Source organism: Aspergillus foveolatus (genome assembly GCF_047715535.1).
Source record: "Aspergillus foveolatus strain CBS 279.81 unplaced genomic scaffold BDW70scaffold_19, whole genome shotgun sequence".
Lineage (NCBI taxonomy): Eukaryota > Fungi > Ascomycota > Eurotiomycetes > Eurotiales > Aspergillaceae > Aspergillus > Aspergillus foveolatus.
Window position 1 is genome coordinate 282,301 of NW_027396083.1, and position 20,052 is coordinate 302,352.

Below are 20,052 nucleotides of genomic sequence, written 5' to 3' on the forward strand. Positions count from 1 at the left end.
CCAGCCTCTTATACGCGACCTTACCCAAGAGTGTTAGTTTCGACGGACAAAAGATGTTCGACTTTCCCACGCCTTTCGTCGCAGCGCCTTGATGGTCTTTATCCCAGTACCTGGCTAAAGGCAGGTCGGCCCACCACGGACCACATTTTAACACGACTATTACTCATGAAAAAGCTAGTTCGCCTAATTAATCGGCACTGACCTTGGAGCCAGAATTCCCAGTGCTTGCAACCGCGACCCTTTCAATATGGCTACGGCGTTTGACCTAATGAACGGGCATCTGCTCAATCTTCAGCCCCGGCCACGCCGTAGCAAAGACGCGAAACTCGATGCCGACACGAAAATTTCCCGAAATAGTCCAGCTGAACTAGCAAATCGCTCAGAAAGCACCAACTGCGGAGCTGACACGTCTGTACCCTCACCACGATCTAAGACCACGCCTACAAAGCTCCCCGTACTCAAGCTTAACACGGATAAGGATCGTAGGGAGCAAAAGGACATTGCCGCGCAAGGCAACCTGAAAGGAAGTGATGGCACACCTGGATACGAATCGCCCAAGTCCCTTAATCAGGACCGCGAACGGTATTGGCGAAAAGTAAGGGATAGGGTGGATAAAGATACCCTGTCGCCGCATGATAACGGGAAACAGAAGACATCTCATAAGGGAGCGTATCGAAAGATTATCTCACTAGCGAACTCCTCACGGCAAGAATTGGCGAAGCATAGGTGGAAGTATTCTGGCGGCTCTTCGGGCGGGAAATTATGTACACCAGAGACCAGTTCTGAAGTGAAGGTGGACGATTCCCAGGTTGAACAAAAAGATGGCTCTAGAGACAGCACTTTGACCGAAGGAGATCAATGTGCGGAGTGGAAAGGCCGAATGAATAGCAACCATTCAGCAAGCTCGAATGGAAGCAGTGCATCCAGTCAAAAGTACAAGACAGGCAGTACTACTACCGACTCATCTCACAATTCGAATTCATCTGTATCTCCAATATCCGGTCCATCTTCCTCGGTAAGGGACTGGGAAGATAGATTTGTCGTCCATATGCCGTCGGCACGGGAGCCCAATCCTCCAACCCTAAACGTGCGCCAAATTACCCAATATCAAAGGAGCATCGAGAAAGTACAGAAGGAAGGCGGATCAATGGTTGATCCCGACGCCCTGCCTAGTCCACGTGAAGGGACACCGGAGGAGCAACTTAAACCTCCTGGACATCCCCGCAAACACCCGGCGATGCTGGATGGTCAGGATTCGAGGACATCTTCCTCGGACCAGGACGCCGATAGTGAATTGGTATTCAATCCTAATCACCCCCGCTATTATTGTCCAGATGAAATTGGCAAGAGATTTAGCACAATCTGGGAAGAATCATCCTCCGGCCCCAAACAGAAGCCGCCGCATACAAATCCGGACGGTTCTTTTTTAGGGTGCAAGGAGATCAATGGACCGCACGACCGGAATCCCGACGAAATCCTATACTTCTCGACGCCAGAACGCCCCAAAGTCGTGAATATCCCTCCTTCACGCATGCCCCGGGTGTCGAAAGAATCAAGGCCGGCCGTGATGCGCCGCGGGAAGATATCAAACGGGGATACAAAACTCGTTCTAGAAGAGTGGGAACCAATTTCTCGGAATTTGAAGCATGCCCAATGCTCGAAGCCATCCCCAAGCCTTCTGTGTCGGGAGGCGCAGTGTCAGCAGTTGACGACAAAGAATTCTACCACCCTCGAGAAAGACGAACCAGATTCTACCGAGAAACTGGCCGGATCAGAGAACCACAAACCGAACTCAAGGGCGGACGATGTATTCATTATCACACCCACTATAACACGTACTATGGTGACCATGACGGACCTCAAATGTCACCTACCGAAACCTTCCGGCATCAGGGAGCCTGTTGCCCGCAGCGCAGGCGAACTCATCACCGCCAGGGCAAGGCTCCCGGCAAACACCAAACCGCTTGTCTCGCCTTCAGGCCTACGTCGGGCGAGTCAAAATTCATGGGAAAAGTCAAACGCGCAATCCACAATGCATTCGGACCCGGCACACGCCACGAATATCCCGGGCGGAAGACAACGAATAGACATAAGAGTCACCGCCGCAGAAAAACCCGTCCCCGTAGACAAACCTCGGGGTATGCGTGGGTTCATCCGTACGCCAGGGATCCCAAGGTCGTCAACCGAGACGCGCATCAAACAAAACAGAAACAAAACATCGGAAATTGCCGCCACAAGCCCGCCTACGAAAAGAGTAGTGTATACGCCACCTAGAAAATCGACTCCATATCATCCAGAAGCGGAAAACTCACAATCAGAAAATGAAGCAGTTTCGCCTGCCAGCAAGAAGAGCGGATCGCAGACCCACGAAACAATGATGCAAGCGAAGATTTTCGACGTCGCCGAGTTAGATGGGCACCAACTAAATGATCATGGGGACAATACCGCCAAACCTTCGCTTTCAAACCGTAGCCAAAAAGACAACGAAACAAAGCCTGATTCCAAGGAAAGTATGAGTTCGGAAACTCTTCATATGTTCATCGACACGATCTTTCTCTTCGTCTCTCAGGTACAACGTTTCTGTAGTCAGTTGAAAGCGAACCGTGGCTCGAAGTTTGTTTTGTTCAAGTTGTTCGTGAACAGCATACTGGGGATGCTTGAGCACTGTCTGCACGTTCTTAGGGACGGCCTGGCCGTCATATCCGCATACAATGCTACAGGAGTGTGGCCCAAAACAAACGACAAGGATCTTGCGTGGTTGTTCACCGACCTTGGTCAAGCCCTGATTTATCTCGTCGTGCTGGGTTTTGTCGCCATTGCCGTCGCGCGAGCTGTGGGATTTGTGATTCTCATCGGAACATGGATAATGTGGTTTGCACGGCCATTTGCATTGACTTTCCGTACAGTTTTGCGCGTTCTATCTTTATGAGCATTCTTATTGTATTCTAGACTCAAGGGCTCAATTCTTGGAACTTTGGGTCTGGCAGCAAAATACTCATCTCTTCACGTCTTGTATTCTTACATCTAGACCTGGTGGCACCATGGTATTCTTCGACTTACATTCTTATGCAAAGGTCACTCTCATGTACATTATTGGCGCATCCAAGCTACCCGATCGTGAGACTGTGCCTTGAGATCTGAGTACCCGGCTCGTATGCATAGATAATCAAGAATTCTGGAAGGCAGAGACCTATTATGATTGAACATTCATCTTATCCTAAGACGACAATCTTGAGATTCATACGAGTTCGTCTACTTTCGCTTGACACAAGAGAGAAGGTAATATATCTGGCTCTATCACTAAACTCGGTACATTCATGTACCATCCAGCCAGTCCATTCACCATGTCAGAGGGATGCAATAAACGAGACGAGATATAAGAGAGTATTAACAGAGGAAAGATGCATATGAATTAATTTCCAAAACCCATCAAAAAATAAAGGGGAAGAGGAAAAGAAAAAGGAAGAAAGGAAGGAAAAAAAGAAATACTACAGTCCGTCCGTATCCCATGTTGAAGAGGATTCGCTTCGATCACTTTTTAGTTGGGCGCTCAAGTCACGAAAAACTCCGGTCCAAAATCCCCTGTGTATAGTGTTGAATATTATAAGACCACTCCACCAGCTCCCTTAATGCTGCTTTTAATATTCCCAAGAGGGAATGATAATGTTGAATAATTATCCGTGTTGAAGATTGATTTCTCGTGCCGAAAGGAAAATCGTAATGGGTATATTGTTGAGAATTGAAAAGTCATGTTGAATTAAATAACGCTGAGAGGAAGAAATCGTTGAGAGGTCTTCATTCGTGTCGCCGTAAAACATTTCGTTGCTGGTTCTAGCCTAGGACTTGCCCAAGGCACAGATAATCGTTGAGGTTGATTGAATGTTGAAGATTAGGTATGTTGAATTATGGCTGTGTAGATGTGCAGAAGCAAGGGTGGCATTGTGTTAAGCAACGCGTAAGCCGTAAAGTGCCTAATTTTTCACGGCCTGTTCGGCGGTCCCGTTGGAGGTTGTGCCGTTGGAGGTTGTGCCGTTGGCTGTTCCGTTGTGGTGGGCCTTATCCTCGGTGATTCCACCTGAGATCTCCAGGTCAAGGTCTTTGACGTTCAAGTCTTTGAATAGCTCGAAGAGGTCGTAGGTGTTATGGAAGTCGTTGTTGACTGCAATTGTGGTTAGTACGGAGTATTAACGTCACGAGGAACACTTACCGATATTGACGAGGTACCATGAATCCATTATGCCCTGGAGCAACTTACGGGTTGGGCTTGAGGCTTCGTGACACTTGGCCCAATCTTCACCGAGCTGGTACGCCTCGTCCTTCCAGGCCAGGAAGCTGACTGTTTCCACAATTGTTGGCTGTACGACCTCACGTCCGGCGAAGATACCCCATGTCAGAGCATTAGGGCTATCGCGAGTGTTTGTTCGCAGTTCGCCTTTCTTAGTCACAGCATGATAGGTAAGATCCTCGTTTGCTTCGATTCGCATGATAAGCTCGTCAATCACGTAAGGCGGAACGAGAAGCTCAAGATATGCCTTCTGGTAGACGAAGCCATTCTTAGGACCCCATCCAAAAACAGGGTGGGAAGACTTCACACCGTTCACAGCGGGCTGAGAATTAATAGTGAAGAAACCTCGTCTGTTGAGCTCAACCAGTGCGTCCTTGATGGCGCTTGTCTCCGGAGTGATAGGAGAGTCACTCCAGGGGAGTCGGTCGAGGTTGCCTTCCAGGAAACGAACAAAGACTTCGGCAAGATCACGGAGAGACTTTGGCTCGCCCCATAGCTTGATGTTCTGTTCGTTTGTACCCTTGAGACCTACACCATATAATTCCAACTCACCAAAGGCGGGCGATCGGGAGTCCGTCCAGCGGCCGTTGGGAAATTCATCCCAGATCGCGGTTCGCGCAATGTAGGACGAGTTGCGGTTCCGCCAGAAGATAGGACGAACGTCTTCTTCCCTCCGGTTTAGACCAAGCGAAGGCCTCCAAGGCAAAGGCCTTGGAATTGGAGCCTCGGCTGTCGGGGTGAGTTCCAGTTCTTCAAGGACAAGCTGTGTGGACTGGGCAAGATTCATCGTATAGCTGATTCGTGTAAGCAAAATAAGCCTTGATGAGATAAAACGGGGAACCTACAAGTGCAAATGCTTGATGCCAGAGGCGATCAACCTCCTACACATTTCTGCAATCAGGCGTTTTCCGACTTGCTTGACAGCTGCATCATCGTTCTTCACGGGTTCCAGAGCCTCAAGCCAGTCAGGCGGAATATGGGTCTTGGTCCAATTCGCACGTCTGATAAAAGCAGCATATGTTTGGATTGGCATAATGCCGGGGATGATGGGCACGTTGATGCCCTTAGCGCGACATTTCTCAACCCACTTTATGAAATTGTCCGTATCGTAAAACATCTGAGTGACGATGAATGAGCTGCCAGCATCAACCTTCTCCTTGAGATGGTCAATCAATTGATCTACATCCGAATTGTCATCGGCACCTTCAGGATATCCCCCAACTCCAATGCAGAAATGGTTCCCGTATTTATTCCGGATGTACTTCACCAAGTCCTTCGCATACCGGAATCCACCATCAGCAGCCTCCCACACCTCCTTTTCGCGCGGAGGGTCGCCGCGTAAAGCGAGAATGTTTGTACAGCCTGCCTTGTAGGCGGCTTGGAGCGCCGCGTCCACCCTCTCCTGGGGCATATCTGTGCAGGTGAGATGCATGCATGTTTCCAGACCGTAGACTGATTGCGCAACATTAACCATTTCACAGGTCAAGTCTGAGAGTCGACCACCAGCACCCCATGTGATATCGATGAAAGACGGACCGAGCCCGTGCATGCGGTCCATTCTGTCGTACAGGTTCTGGACACCTTGCGCTGTCTTCGGAGGAAAGAACTCGAATGAGATGCCGATTTTACCGGCGGCCTCATTCTGGGCGAGCTTTTCTTTGATATGCATCTTGCGGGCTGCTTATTCTGCTCAGCCATCAGCACTGTTTTTTGGACCAGAAGAGAACGTGACAGTGGAAAAAAACAAGCTATTCTACTCACAGTACGACGAGAAACCGTCTCAACTATGTTCGAGGATATTCAATGTTGAGTATTTGACTTTCCTCGCTCTGCTGACAGGTCTGCCCACCGGTGAGATTTTCGGAAATGCACTCTGTTTTTTGGAGAAAGCATGCAACTCCGAAGCGACTAAGACAAGAAAACAAAACAGAGTATTCGAGACAGAAAACACGCAATGGCAGGTGAATGCAGTCAGGTCACAGAGAAAGCCTGCTCTGAGACGTGAGACAAAGGTATTCAAAAGAAGAGGAATGGAGGAATGGAGGACCCCTCAGGACCGGAGTTCGGAGGATGAGCGGCACGTGTTTTCTCCGATAGAAGTCCGGTGTACTGCTGCAAGCAAAGACGGAAAATCAGAATCAGCGATGCAATGGGATTAAATACAACCTTTCCTCAAGGAACAATGCGGAGAGGAACACAGTAGAGAAAAAATATAGCGGAGGAGGGGATTGAGCATGAAAAGCTCGGAGGACTCCGCCCCTCGTTGCGTGCCCACTGCTGCCACTCCGCCCCTCCAAAAAAGATCGCCGAGCAAAAAAAAGATAGGAAAACTCATCCAAATTTCTCCCTATACTCCCTAGCAATTGCATAGTGATTTTATTCTGAACTCATCTGTCGCTCAGCATTTTCTATTGAACTCAGAAATACCAACCCAATAATCAAAATGTCCGCCGCCCCAGAGCAGAAAGCCGCTCTACTCCCCCTCCTCATCTCTAACAAAGTACTCTCATTCGGCACCTACACCCTCAAATCTGGCCGTGAATCGCCCTACTTCTTCACCTCTTCGCTCCTGCACACAGCTCCTTTGCTCCGTGCCACCTCCGCCGCATATGCAAGCGTCCTCTCCGCCGCGCCCTTCGTTACTACCGCCGCAGACGGCACCACAACCCCCAATTTCGATATTATCTTCGGCCCTGCCTACAAGGGTATTCCCATCTGTGCGGCGGTCGTAAACGAGCTCGCTGTGCGCGACTCACTCGCTGGTCAGGCCAAGGGCACCTGGGACAACGTCAGCTACTCGTTCAACCGCAAGGAAGCCAAGGACCATGGCGAGGGCGGCAACATCGTCGGTGCGCCGCTCAAGGGCAAGCGGGTTGTCATTGTGGACGATGTTATCACGGCTGGTACGGCGCTGCGCGAGGCTGTGGGCATCATCGAGAAAGAGGGCGGCATTGTCTCCGGTGTAGTTGTTCTACTGGACCGTGAGGAGCGGGTTAGTGAAACTGAAGCGAAGAGTGCTGTCGGTTGTGCCCAGCGGGATCTGGGCGAGAAGGTTCCTGTCCGTGCAGTTATTGGCCTGCATGATCTGATCGAGAAGTTGGGAAGTGAGATTGGAGAGGGAGAGATCCAAAGGCTAAAAGATTACCGGGCGAGGTATGGTGCCGAGTAAAGCGGCTCCATTCATTGTTGAAGGACTATTTGGTTTATTGAATTATGAATAGAAGGAATGATTGTTAACTTGATGCCCCGGTATGGTCGGTGTCGTCCACAGTTGACTGAGGATGAGCAAAGAAATACATCAGAATGACTAGCATGCCCTTGAAATGACTATATATCAGTTTGGAGCGTTTCCGATATGCGAGTTGACAGCTGAAAAGACATGCCCATTATGTAGAATATTATTGATGAAACGCAATGAGTTAGCAACCACCAACCCTCCTGCAACAATATATTTACGGTCATTCGACCGCCCACAGAGATTAGCTACGCTTATACAGTTGGAAGCTCTTCTCAACAACCTAAACATGAATATTTTCTTTATTTATTATAGCAGTTATATTGCGCAGCACAAGGAAATTTCTACATACCCCAAGTTATAACAGCTTGGTAGGACCTGTCTTGGCATGCTTTTAAGTATAGATCACTTATAAAGAGACCTATTTGATTATTTGTTACCATAAGGCATAATCCCTCATATATACCATGGTCTGCTTTAGAAAATTATTAACCAAAATATGCCTTTTGTCTTATTTTTCGTTTTTTATAGTTCAACCACGAAGTATATATGCTAGAAAGTTACGGCCTTATTGAAGTCCAATGTGACACTAAAATATACCTGCCGGTAGCCAAAGGGTTCGGACGCACAAAGTGCCACCAGAGGACTAACCGTGCCTGATCAATTACAATCTATATACGCGTAGAAGATCTCAGAAAGTCCTACCTGAAAGCTCGAGGAGTTCCATTCTCTCACGGCCGAAGCAGTAAATGACAGGCACATCCTGGAGATCAGAAACGAAGCTCTCCACCCTTAGTCAACGCTTCTTGCTCCTTTCGACAGCTCGAAGCAAATGCTGGATAGACAGAACGGATAGGGTATACAGGACAGTCGTTGGAATCTTATCGACCAAGTTCAGAAGAAGCGCAGTGACGGCAACATGTCAGATATGGCACGGCAGCCTCGAGCTTTTGCCAGCACCCTTTTCGTAGCCACTGACCTGTCCTTGGGTTCGTGTGCGCGGCCATAATGCGGTACCAGATGGCGGGTAGAAACAGGAGTCCGAAAGCGCGCCAGCCGGCCGGTGTAGCTTTTGGCGGAAAATCGTGTCAACAGCTTTGTAGACCGGCGAATGATCGGTGAATAGACCAGTGAGCGTGAAGTTCCAATGAAAGCAAAAAAAATCGATTATTTGGAGGGCATATGAGGCCATCACTGTCTCACCTGCGTCCCTGAATGGGAAAACCGCGCAGTTGACTAAAACGTCGGGAAGACGTGCCGACCAGCGCATGTAGCCACGAGAAATCCGTCATCCAGAACTTCGAATACAGACATGGCATGCAGAGTCATGCAGGAGCTTCTTAGCGAGTTCCTTCCTCTGTACGGCCCTCGTTGTTTGTGCTTGCCTATTGAAGCTGAGGCAGCTGAAAGATTTCGCGGGCATTCGACGCTGGCCCGGAACCGATTCTCCGAAGCGCTGATATGTCAGAATCTTGGATTCATAGTATCCGTGCACACCGGTATGTGGAGGCAGCTGCATGAACTGCACATAGAGGAGACTTGCTGGCTTCTGCACGTCAGATAAGCTAGTAGTTTTCCAGAGGCTGAAAAGTGGGGATGGACGCGAAGTCCAGTCAACCTCTGCAGAGCTCGATAGACTTGCCGCAGCTGCAGCAGAAAATCTGAGAAACAGATATACTGTGGCGGATCTGAGACCGAACCAGCGTCTTGTCGTGACGGAAAAGATGCAGTTCATCTAAGCCGAGGACGAAGATATGAAGATACTCGGTATGCGTTGCACACAGTATATGGTAGAAGATCTGCGGAGCGCAGCATAAATACTCAATTTTCTGCCGGACGCAGCATGGTACCATTTCGAGTAACCAAGCCGGATGAGGCCATGTTCCGTAGCGGTTGAGATGTCTGCGTACAGTGTAAGCTGCTCGCTGGACTGATAGCTAGACCGCTCCTTCCTGCAGACGCTATTCATGTACCTTTAAGATTCGTATGCGCCATCATATTATTTTTAGGTGTTGATGGCGGCATTCGGCTGCGAGATGACCGAGCAATGGTCTTCATGATGGACCATCAGGCGTCCGACTTCTTGTTGAATGCTTGGCTTGCCACGATTACTCCCAACAGAACCCCGGCAGTGACCAAGCGTGTCAAATCTGGGGTAGACGTACTCAGTAATGGGTAATCACGACTTCCGAAAGCAAAATATTTCCGAATTTTAAGCCAACAGCTCAGCGTCCGAGACTGAGAGCCTCTTCCGGTCTTCCAGAAAATTCCGGTAGCAGGATCGATGATGATGTCATGAAATATATTATGATTTTGGTCAACAGAAGAATCATTTGATTGCTCAAGTCTTAGATCCTGGCAGTGAACATCTGAAGGGATACCCAAGAAACAAGAGGAGTGGAGGAGTTAAGGAGTGATCCTCTAGCCTACGGAGCCCACCTGATCCCGTGCCCCACAAGAACCTTGATGGTTAACGGAGCTTACTAATACCTATCATCCAATATTACGGCACTGTAGCAAAATAAGCTGCTGCTAGTCTGGATCTATAACTCGGCAGCAATAACTTATTGACGAGCATTCCCAACTATAGAAGGTTTAACATCGTGGCCCATGCATTGCATGATCATACTTGTATGACAGTTTCTTTTGAATTTTGTAGAGATGGAGAGGGAAGTCTGATTAGTGAATACTCGGCGCACTCAAGCTAAATCAGACCAACAATCAGGCTGGCAACCACCACAACCTTTCACTGAACCCTATCTTTTCTTGAGCAGAACACCGAGGTGGATACTATACCCAGGAGCTAGAGAATCTATTGCTAAGTAGTAGATTTCTTTGAAGTTCGCTGAGTCTCCTTGCATGTGCATTTCTAATAAGAGAAAACTTTCCGTTATCGGGGGCTGGGAGCGCTATTAGAGGGACGGGTCTATTCAGGCCCGTCGCTGCGGTGAGCCAGATATGAGACATCGAATCCAGTCAGTCTATTCAGCTCTTGTTGTTCCTCTCATATCCCAGCCAGCCCTGCCAGCAAGGGGGTAGTTTAGGGTTGGTCCGCCGCTTGGCATACTGTATCGTGACTATTCTCCGTATCACCTGTATTAAGCGATACTGCGCGCTACTTCGGTTCGGCGGCCGATCTATGTTTGCCATCAACATGCGCTAACTGTCAGTTAGCTATAGACTAGCTTGCTGTCTGATATTAGTCAAATATCAGACAAAAAGAGTTAGTTCTTGCTGCATCTGACATTGATTATAGTCTTCGACCGCAGTCAACCAAACCATCCAAACGTTCTACTTGGACATAGATTCACTAGAGATTCTGCGGTAGTATTAGACGAGGAACATTTACCGGCTGCTTATGATATTTCAGCCGCACCTGCGGCATCCAGACCGCCCTACCATTTGTTTAGCTTGTAGGCTGGAATGGTATCTGAAGCAATTGAAGGCATATTGGTAGGTAATGCTATGTCATCACTGGCATTGAAACTAAATGTGCTACATCTCCTACGTAAAGACTCCTATCTGGAATTCGACGCTTACTATAGACGCTTTTAAACCAGTACATTGTAATGAGAAAGTAAAGTGCTTGATGGGTTAGATATTCGTATCGTATTTCGTATTACTGACCCTTCTGTACTAACACCATGATCTCCCGCTCCACTCCTCCACTGCACTCCACTCCAACTGACCTGCATGCATCGACTTTCAGCGAACATCGCTTCGAGTTCCTTGACAATTCCCCCTTTCTTCGATCTTCCCTTGATACCAAGCCCAAATGGGTTTTTTACATCTCTTTTTTTTGCCTTTGCCACTGGCATCCGAGTCATCATGGAAGGGCCAGTGGCTGGTCCGCCAGCAAAGGGCGTTCAGTGCGTACCGCTACATACAGAATTGTCTCCATCTGGCCGGCGTTATCTGTCTAGTATTCGATTTCACTGCGGCACTGAGGGCTTGGGAGGATCTTCGTTCTTGTTTCTCCATCGAGTCGGTATCGATCCCTCGCTAACCCTCCTTCCTGTCATAATACCAGTATACCGCAGCTAATAATGCTTTCTCTCGGTCTATAGAGTGCATATCTTCCTGCATCCCTTCGGGAATATACTCGCGCATATGGTTTTCTTTTTCTGCTCTCTTCCCTCTTTCTTTTAATCTCTCGCTGCCGCTGCCACAATTGCTTCGGGGCTTTGTACCTTACTCTTTCTTCTTCAGTTCTCACCCCTTCAGTATCAGCTCGACCTTGCGAGAGGGGAAATTTCGTGAGTCGGGCCAGAGCTATTGGGCTCGTTCAGATTGAATTTTGAGCTGAGCTCTTGATCGTCTCTGATCTCGTGTTACTGGGACCTGGGACACATGTCGGCTGTCTGAGGACATCCTGAACAATCGACCATGAAGTGGAGGCCTTTAAACCCGTTACTTGCGCTGCTTGCAGCAACCGCAGCAGGCTGGCCCTACGAAGAGTCATTAGTTGATTACAATCTCAACGTGAACAAAAACGCTGCCACCCCAGCAGATTATTACGCACCGGAATGGAGGAACCACAAATATATGCCGTCGCCAGAGAACTGGAGGTTTCCATTCTACACCCTGTTCCTGGACAGATTCGTCAACGGCGACCCTACTAACGATAATATCAACGGAACTGTCTATGAACATGATTTGAACTCTAACCAGATGCGACATGGCGGTGATGCACAAGGTTTGGTGGACACACTCGATTACCTTCAAGGAATGGGAATCAAGGTCTGATTTTTTTTTGACTCCGCTTGACTCTTCGCTGACCAGATCTTGTTTAGGGGATCTATCTCGCAGGTACTATTCTCATGAATCAACCCTGGGGTGCAGACGGTTATTCGATTTTGGACACTACACTGCTGGATCAGCACTTCGGGACCATCCAAACCTGGAGACATGCTATCACGGAGATTCACAAGCGTGGAATGTACGTCTTATTTGACAACACTATCGCTACGTAAGTCTGCTGGTTTTCCCAGGTCAAATGCGGCAAATGCTAACTACACCCAAGGATGGGCGATTTAATCGGATTCAAGGGCTACTTGAACGTTAGCGCCCCGTTCTCTGTCAAAGAGCACGAAGCTGTTTGGAAGTCTGACCGCCGCTACGTCGATTTTGATTTTGGAAACACCTACAATCAGACTTGCGAGTATCCTCGATTCTGGAACGAAACTGGGTGGCCCGTTGATAAAGACGTTCGTGATGAGCTACAAGGTTGCTATGATAGTGATTTCGATCAATACGGTGACAGGGAAGCTTTTGGTGTATATCCAGACTGGCAGCGACAGCTGGCCAAGTTTGCATCAGTCCAGGATCGTCTCCGTGAATGGAACCCAAGCGTTCGCGAGAGACTAATCAGACATTCTTGCATGATCATCAAAGCTCTTGACATTGACGGGTTTCGCTATGACAAAGCCACGCAGGCCACGGTGGACGCTCTAGGAGACATGTCGAGTGCTTATCGTGAGTGTGCCCGTGAGGTCGGTAAAAACAACTTTTTTCTCCCTGGTGAGATTACTGGTGGAAACAACTTCGGCTCGATCTATCTCGGACGTGGTAGGCAGCCCAACCAATATCCAGACTCTGCTATGGATTCGATGGCGATGAACAACGAGTCGGACCACCAATATTTTCTTCGTGAAGATGGTTTACAGGCGCTCGATAGCGCTGCCTTCCACTACTCAATTTATCGATCTCTCACCCGGTTCCTTGGCCTCGACGGAAATCTTGCTGCTGGTTACGATACGCCGGTTGACTGGACAGATGCCTGGAATGTAATGGTGATGACCAACGACATGATAAACGCGAATACCGGTAAATTTGACCCGCGACACATGTTTGGTGCCACGAACCAGGATGTTTTTCGTTGGCCAGCCATCACACAGGGTATCGAACGCCAACTTCTGGCGATGTTCATTACAACCCTTCACCTCCCGGGTATCCCAATATTGTTGTGGGGTGAAGAGCAAGGTTTCTATATCTTGGACGCCACTGCAGACAACTATGTCTACGGCCGCCAGGCAATGTCACCAGCCACAGCTTGGAAAACCCATGGATGCTTCCAATTGACAGCAGATCAGTACCACAACTGGCCTATCAGTAAAGGACGTGAAGGGTGTCATGACGAGACAGTAACCTATGACCACCGCGACCCCTCTCATCCGCTCCGAAATATCATCAAACATATGTACCAACTGCGACAAGATTACCAGGTTTTGAACGACGGATATTCTGTCCAGAAACTCTCCAATCAAACCCGCCAGATTTTCTATCCAGGCTCCAACGGAACGGCTACGGAGACCGGAATGTGGTCTATCTTAAGAGACTCGGTTTACAAGATCCAGGAGCTACACAACGAGCAGCCAGTTTGGCTTGTATACCAGAATGACAACAAGACGGTGGAATACAATTTTGACTGCAGTGATAATGAAACGGCGTTAATATCCCCCTTTACCACTAAAACCACAGTTGTCAATCTCTTTTACCCGCACGACGAATATGACTTGAAAGACGGTCCAAAGAAGCTGCATCTTAGTGGCTCAACGGAGTTCAATGGATGCCTTGATAGCATGACGCTGAAGCCTTTCGAATTCAAGGCTTTCGTCCCAAAAGAGCGATTTGTAAAGCCTAGACCCATGATTACCAAAATCACTCCAGGACACGACCAACCGATCATTTCCAAAGTCGCGGCGAGCGAGGCAGAGGATCTTGATTTGAGCATTTACTTCTCTGCGGAGATGGACTGCGACTCAGTCACAAAAGCGATCAAAGTGCAGTCCACCACAGAAGTCGACAAGACAGCTTCGATCGACAAAGACGGCGTGAAATGCAGGAGGATTGATCCAAGCGAAACGCGATGGACTGCCCAGCTACCCAGCGTCTGGGTGTGGTCGTCAAAGTTGACCGGAGTATACAATGGAATTCATCGGCTGACCGTCACCAATGCCACCAGCGAGGATGGAGGCTCAACACAGGCTGTTGATCACTTTCTTATTCGCATTGGTCAAATAGACAATCCCATGGTCTCCACTACGGCCAATTACTCCACTGATCTACTTCACCAGCACGAGAACGGAACACTCTATATTCGACACAAAGCCGCCGGTGCTGATAAATATCGTTATTCCACCAATTGGGGAAGCTCTTTTTCAGACTGGCGCGAATACAAAGGTGGCAATGATTTCATTGAAGAACAACCATGGTCCGGAACTAAAAAGCAGAAATGGAATGGGAAGCATGTCCGCGTCGAGTACTGGAGCAAGTTGACTGGTAGCAGCAGCTATGTTCAAGAAGGTGACTATGACACCAAGCATCGAAGACGCTTCCCGCACCTCTTCTTCAATGGGCCTTACAACCAGTATGGATACGATGCAGGACTGGACAACGAGGTGAAACAAGACAGTGACGGGTACTGGAAGTATCGGCTCCGAGCGGAATTCCCAGCTCAGGGACAGTTTAATGTTTGGGGTATGAACCCAGACGGGAAGCCCGACCAAAGTTTTGTGTTTGGTGATCTTGATTCTGACGGTGTTTTGGACCGCATGCCACCATCCTCCCTAAACACCCTTTCTATTAACATCAACGACAGGCCACCGTCGTCCTATCTATCTTGGAATATTTGGGTTGATGACGGTACTATGAGCATCCAGTTCCAGCCGACTGGCTCGAGGGCAATCCAGATGGTAGTTTATTTCCTGCTTTGGTTTGTACCGCTTGTGACAGCTATCGGATGCGTATATGCTTTCATGAAATCGTTTTACCAGGTCAAATTCAACCAGATTGGAATCAGCCAGAAGAGGTCATTATTCGGTTTCTCAGTCGGCCGGAAGCCTTCATTGAATCCACTGATGCGGCTTGCCAATAAATCCGGATTCCTCCAAAGCACACCTGTCTTTGGAACAGGGTCTTCTCGCAGGCGCAGTGTTCTCATCGCCACTATGGAGTATGACATTGAGGACTGGGGTATCAGGATTAAAATTGGTGGTCTTGGAGTCATGGCACAGCTCATGGGCAAGAACCTCGGGCATCAAGATCTCATTTGGGTTGTCCCATGTGTTGGGGGCGTAAACTACCCAGAGGATCAGCCAGCTGAGCCAATGTTCGTGACTGTTCTCGGGAACATTTACGAAGTCAAGGTTCAGTATCATGTCCTGAACAATATCACATATGTTCTTCTCGATGCGCCCGTTTTCCGTCAACAGTCAAAAGCTGAGCCCTACCCTGCTCGCATGGACGACCTTGATAGTGCGATATACTATTCCGCCTGGAATCAGTGCATTGCTGAGACCATCAAGCGCTTCCCCGTCGACCTTTATCATATCAATGATTATCACGGTTCTATTGCGCCTCTCTACCTTCTTCCCCAGACGATCCCTGTTTGTCTTTCGCTTCACAACGCCGAATTCCAGGGTCTCTGGCCCATGCGCACGCAAAAGGAAAGGGATGAGGTTTGCTCTGTTTTCAATATTGACGTCGAAACTGCCAGGCGATATGTCCAATTTGGCGAAGTATTTAACATGCTCCATGCCGGTGCTAGCTACCTTCGTGTCCACCAACAAGGGTTCGGCGCTGTAGGTGTTTCCAGGAAATACGGCAAACGTTCTTACGCGCGCTATCCCATCTTCTGGGGTCTCAAGAAGGTTGGGAATCTTCCGAACCCTGATCCTTCCGACACGGCCGAATGGAACAAAGAACTGCCTAAAGAGAGTGAGATCCAGGTAGACCAGAACTACGAGGCAAGCAGGGCAGAGCTTAAACGGCAAGCGCAGGAATGGGCGGGCCTTGAACAAAACCCTAATGCTGACCTTATGGTTTTCGTGGGACGGTGGTCGATGCAGAAAGGAATCGATCTGATAGCTGATGTTATGCCCGCTGTTTTGGAGGCTCATCCCAATGTCCAGTTGATCTGTGTCGGCCCAGTCATTGACCTTTATGGAAAGTTCGCCGCCCTGAAGCTTGACCGGATGATGAAGCTTTACCCTGGACGTGTGTTCTCAAAGCCCGAGTTTACAGCACTTCCTCCATACATATTTTCAGGAGCGGAGTTTGCCTTGATTCCATCCCGTGACGAACCATTCGGACTGGTTGCCGTTGAATTTGGTCGCAAGGGAGCCTTGGGAATCGGTGCACGTGTCGGAGGGCTTGGTCAGATGCCGGGTTGGTGGTATAATGTTGAATCAACAACTACTGCCCATCTGCTTCATCAATTTAAACTAGCTATCGGATGTGCTTTGAACTCGAAACCCCAAGTTAGGGCAAGGATGCGTGCAAGATCTGCAAAGCAGCGTTTCCCTGTTGCTCAATGGGTTGAGGACCTCGAGATTCTACAGTCAACGGCCATACGAATTCACAGCAAGGGCTTGGCCAAGGCGAGCGTCCAGCCCTATAACTCTGGAAGCAACACCCCACTTGGCATGATGACGCCCCCTATCGCGTCGACGGGGACTGTTACCCCGACGGGAATCCAGACACCTCCTCTTGCCCATTCGCGATCAGGAAGCTACTCGAACATCAACCGCCTCAGTGCTTATGGGCCTCAGCAGCGTAACACGATAATCTACAGCCGAGACCCAAGCCCAGGCGGCGAAGACCAGCCTAGATCTGGCATTCGACAGTTATCGCTTGGTGTGAGGGCTGGGCCTGGACACCTTATGCGCCGTGGACGCCGCAGGTTGAGAAGAAATAGCCACGCGGGGACGGACGAGAATGCCAGCGTTTCCATGACGGAGGAGAGCAGCGACGACGATATAATCCCGAGTTTCTACGGAGAAGAGGAGTACACGCTTACACCTGAACAGGCTGAGGAAGTACGGCGCGCAGATATGGCACCACAGCAGGAAAAGAGCCATGGCTCGGTTAGGGACTTCTTTACCCGTCGTCACTCGAGCCAGAGCTCGATTTTGTCTCGGAGTGTTTTATCTCCAGCCAGTTCGACTACGTTTGACGGGGACGAAACCTTCGTTCCACCCGCACCGCCGCTTGCAGAACCTGGAAACCGTCTCAGCAGTGCGTCGGTACTCTCTGTTGACTCAGTCGTGGGCGAGAAGAAAGATTACAAACTGCAAAAAGTTGATCCTACATTTACCGATAGCACTGGCGAATTCTACAAGGCTTTTGAAAGAAAACTAGAAAAGCTCAATGGCTCGAACTCCGTCTCTCAACTTTGCATCGAGGAATATCTGGAGAAGAGCGAAAAGAAATGGTTTGACCGATTCCGTGATGCACGACTTGGCCGCAAACAGTCCCCGTCGTCTTCCATTTTCCGCACCAAGTTTGAAGGCTCCTCGCCTATGGCAGTCGTCTCAAACGATGAAGTCGGATCGCGTGCCAGTGGAAGCGAACCGCCTACGAGGCCTGACGAATTTTGCCTTGGAACCGACTATGTTCCTCCCTCTGGACTCAAGAAGTGGATGCAAGTTCGGATCTTCGACTGGCCCATTTACTCCTTCATTCTCGGACTGGGTCAGATTATAGCAGCGAACTCTTACCAGATCACCTTGTTGACTGGAGAAGTCGGCCAGCGGCCTGAGAAGCTCTACGGAATCGCAACAGTGTACCTCGTGAGCTCTATAGTCTGGTGGTTTCTTTTCCGCTTTTGCAAATCCGTCGTGGTACTGTCTCTGCCCTGGCTGTTCTACGGTTTTGCCTTTGTTCTTATTGGAGTCGCACACTATGAAGGCGATAGCTTCGCTCGTACTTGGATCCAGAACGTTGGAGCCGGTGTATACGCCGCTGCATCAGCCAGTGGCTCATTGTTCTTCGCCCTTAACTTCGGAGACGAAAACGGTGCACCGGTCAAGAATTGGGTGTGGCGTGCTTGCATCATTCAAGGTACCCAGCAAGCCTACATCATCGGTCTTTGGTACTGGGGGACATCCATATCGCAAGCAGTCACCAGGGGCGTTCCGAACGTTCAAGCCCATATCACGGAGACATGGAGAATGACGTACGTGCCTCCATACTCTCCAACGGTCTTTTGCTAACTCTATTGCAGTACCATCTGTATGCCGATAGCAGTCTTTCTCTGGGTACTCGGCATCCTTGTCTTCTTTGGCCTACCAAACTATTACCGCCAGACGCCTGGAAAAGTCCCTTCGTTCTATCAATCTGTCTGCCGCCGGAAGATCATCCTCTGGAACTTCGTCGTGGTCATTCTGCAAAATTTCTTCCTCAGCGCCCCCTACGGACGAAACTGGAGCTGTAAGTCTAAAAAAAAATCACTTTTATTGTTTCGGAACTAAACTAAGGAAACAGTCCTCTGGAGCTCCGTCCACGCGGAATCCTGGCACATTGGCCTTTTGGTCGTCGCCTTCTTCGGAGTCGCCTGGGTTCTCATCCTCTTTATCTTCGCCCGGCTTTCGAAATCCCACAACTGGATCCTCCCCGTCTTTGCCTGCGGTCTCGGTGCACCGCGATGGGCACAGATCTGGTGGGGGGTCTCGGGAATGGGCCTGTTCCTCCCTTGGGCAGGAAGCTACACAACCGGCGCACTAGTATCTCGCTCTCTCTGGCTGTGGCTGGGTATTCTCGACTCCATGCAAGGTTTAGGGTTTGGTATGATTCTATTACAAACACTCACACGGATGCATATCTGTTTCACGCTTTTGGCGAGTCAAGTTCTAGGCTCTATTGCGACGATTTGCGCCAGGGCTTTTGCGCCGAATAACATTGGGCCTGGGCCCATCTCGCCTGATATTACGGATGGGGCGGGCGCCGTTGCAAACGCGTGGTACTGGATTGCGTTGTTCTTCCAGTTGTTGATTTGGTATGTTTTCCTACTCTATATTTGGAGCCTAGTGGGACGTAAGCTAATAGTTCGATTTAGTGCTGGGTTTCTCATGTTCTTCCGGAAAGAGCAGCTTACGAAACCCTAAATCCCATCGCAACTCGACCTCGCCATTCCCATTACCCTGGTAACTTTGCCATTTCTTGACATAATCACTACAGCCCGTAAATCAACCCGGTGGCGTCCCCTTGCCTGACAAGCTTGCTCTCGAATCTCTCCATCGTCCCATCAGCCTATTCACTACCCCCCTTACTGATCTTGCTGTCCATCGACAACCGTGCATATTTGCAACTTCTTGACGATATTTGACCTCACCTCTTGAATGAAAAAATGACTGCTATGAGTCAACCTAATGATTGGATGTTGATATGGTCTCTTATTCTTCTATGGAACTGACTTATTATTGTGCCCGCCATGACGTGATTTGTGTGGGTGAGAGATATACCTAATGATACTACTTCGTTGATTAGTTCCTTTCCCTATTGATGTTATGTCATAATGTATTTCATATAAGGTGTTCCAACTAAGGACTACGCTTTGGTTCCAATGACGAGCTGGTATGATGATCCGGAATGTTATACTCAAACCAACATCAGTAATTGAACCCAAACTTGGGAAATAATAGTTCAGTTAAGGTCAATCATCAGTCTCATTGAGTGTACGACTGCTATCTGGTATATTGTTGGTGGAGTAAAACGGAAAGCGAGAAGGTAAATGCCCGAAAAAGCCATCCCA

The 20,052-nt window shown here is 49.1% G+C and overlaps 6 protein-coding genes across 6 annotated transcripts; 4 read left to right on the forward strand and 2 right to left on the reverse strand.

The window, feature by feature from the left end:
- The first annotated feature begins 78 nt into the window (after positions 1 to 78).
- BDW70DRAFT_35603 (putative NTP binding protein) lies at positions 79 to 2,940 on the forward strand. Its single transcript, XM_073743828.1, has 2 exons — positions 79 to 120; positions 179 to 2,940. The coding sequence occupies exon 2, from the start codon at positions 248 to 250 to the stop codon at positions 2,927 to 2,929; it is 2,682 nt and encodes an 893-aa protein (XP_073596781.1). The 5' UTR covers positions 79 to 120; positions 179 to 247; the 3' UTR covers positions 2,930 to 2,940.
- A 311-nt stretch (positions 2,941 to 3,251) lies between these two features.
- On the reverse strand, positions 3,252 to 6,069 carry BDW70DRAFT_134803 (methylenetetrahydrofolate reductase (NAD(P)H) MET13). The gene is made up of 3 exons (XM_073736571.1): positions 5,131 to 6,069; positions 4,208 to 5,079; positions 3,252 to 4,159 (listed from the first exon to the last, which is right to left on the reverse strand). Exons 1-3 carry the CDS (start codon positions 5,952 to 5,954, stop codon positions 3,972 to 3,974), a joined length of 1,884 nt encoding a protein of 627 aa, XP_073596782.1. The 5' UTR covers positions 5,955 to 6,069; the 3' UTR covers positions 3,252 to 3,971.
- Positions 6,070 to 6,093: 24 nt separating this feature from the next.
- BDW70DRAFT_134806 (orotate phosphoribosyltransferase) lies at positions 6,094 to 7,639 on the forward strand. Its single transcript, XM_073736572.1, has one exon. It carries the CDS (start codon positions 6,729 to 6,731, stop codon positions 7,452 to 7,454), a length of 726 nt encoding a protein of 241 aa, XP_073596783.1. The 5' UTR covers positions 6,094 to 6,728; the 3' UTR covers positions 7,455 to 7,639.
- A 428-nt stretch (positions 7,640 to 8,067) lies between these two features.
- Positions 8,068 to 9,930, reverse strand: BDW70DRAFT_134807 (uncharacterized protein). The gene is made up of 2 exons (XM_073736573.1): positions 9,494 to 9,930; positions 8,068 to 9,422 (listed from the first exon to the last, which is right to left on the reverse strand). The coding sequence occupies exon 2, from the start codon at positions 9,253 to 9,255 to the stop codon at positions 8,809 to 8,811; it is 447 nt and encodes a 148-aa protein (XP_073596784.1). The 5' UTR covers positions 9,256 to 9,422; positions 9,494 to 9,930; the 3' UTR covers positions 8,068 to 8,808.
- A 1,320-nt stretch (positions 9,931 to 11,250) lies between these two features.
- BDW70DRAFT_134809 (uncharacterized protein) lies at positions 11,251 to 11,838 on the forward strand. The gene is made up of 2 exons (XM_073736574.1): positions 11,251 to 11,508; positions 11,588 to 11,838. The coding sequence occupies exons 1-2, from the start codon at positions 11,296 to 11,298 to the stop codon at positions 11,819 to 11,821; spliced, it is 447 nt and encodes a 148-aa protein (XP_073596785.1). The 5' UTR covers positions 11,251 to 11,295; the 3' UTR covers positions 11,822 to 11,838.
- A 42-nt stretch (positions 11,839 to 11,880) lies between these two features.
- ags2 (alpha-1,3-glucan synthase Ags2) lies at positions 11,881 to 19,553 on the forward strand. Its single transcript, XM_073742226.1, has 6 exons — positions 11,881 to 12,260; positions 12,314 to 12,489; positions 12,544 to 18,477; positions 18,526 to 18,731; positions 18,786 to 19,296; positions 19,357 to 19,553. Exons 1-6 carry the CDS (start codon positions 11,907 to 11,909, stop codon positions 19,403 to 19,405), a joined length of 7,230 nt encoding a protein of 2,409 aa, XP_073596786.1. The 5' UTR covers positions 11,881 to 11,906; the 3' UTR covers positions 19,406 to 19,553.
- The last annotated feature ends 499 nt before the right edge of the window (positions 19,554 to 20,052 follow it).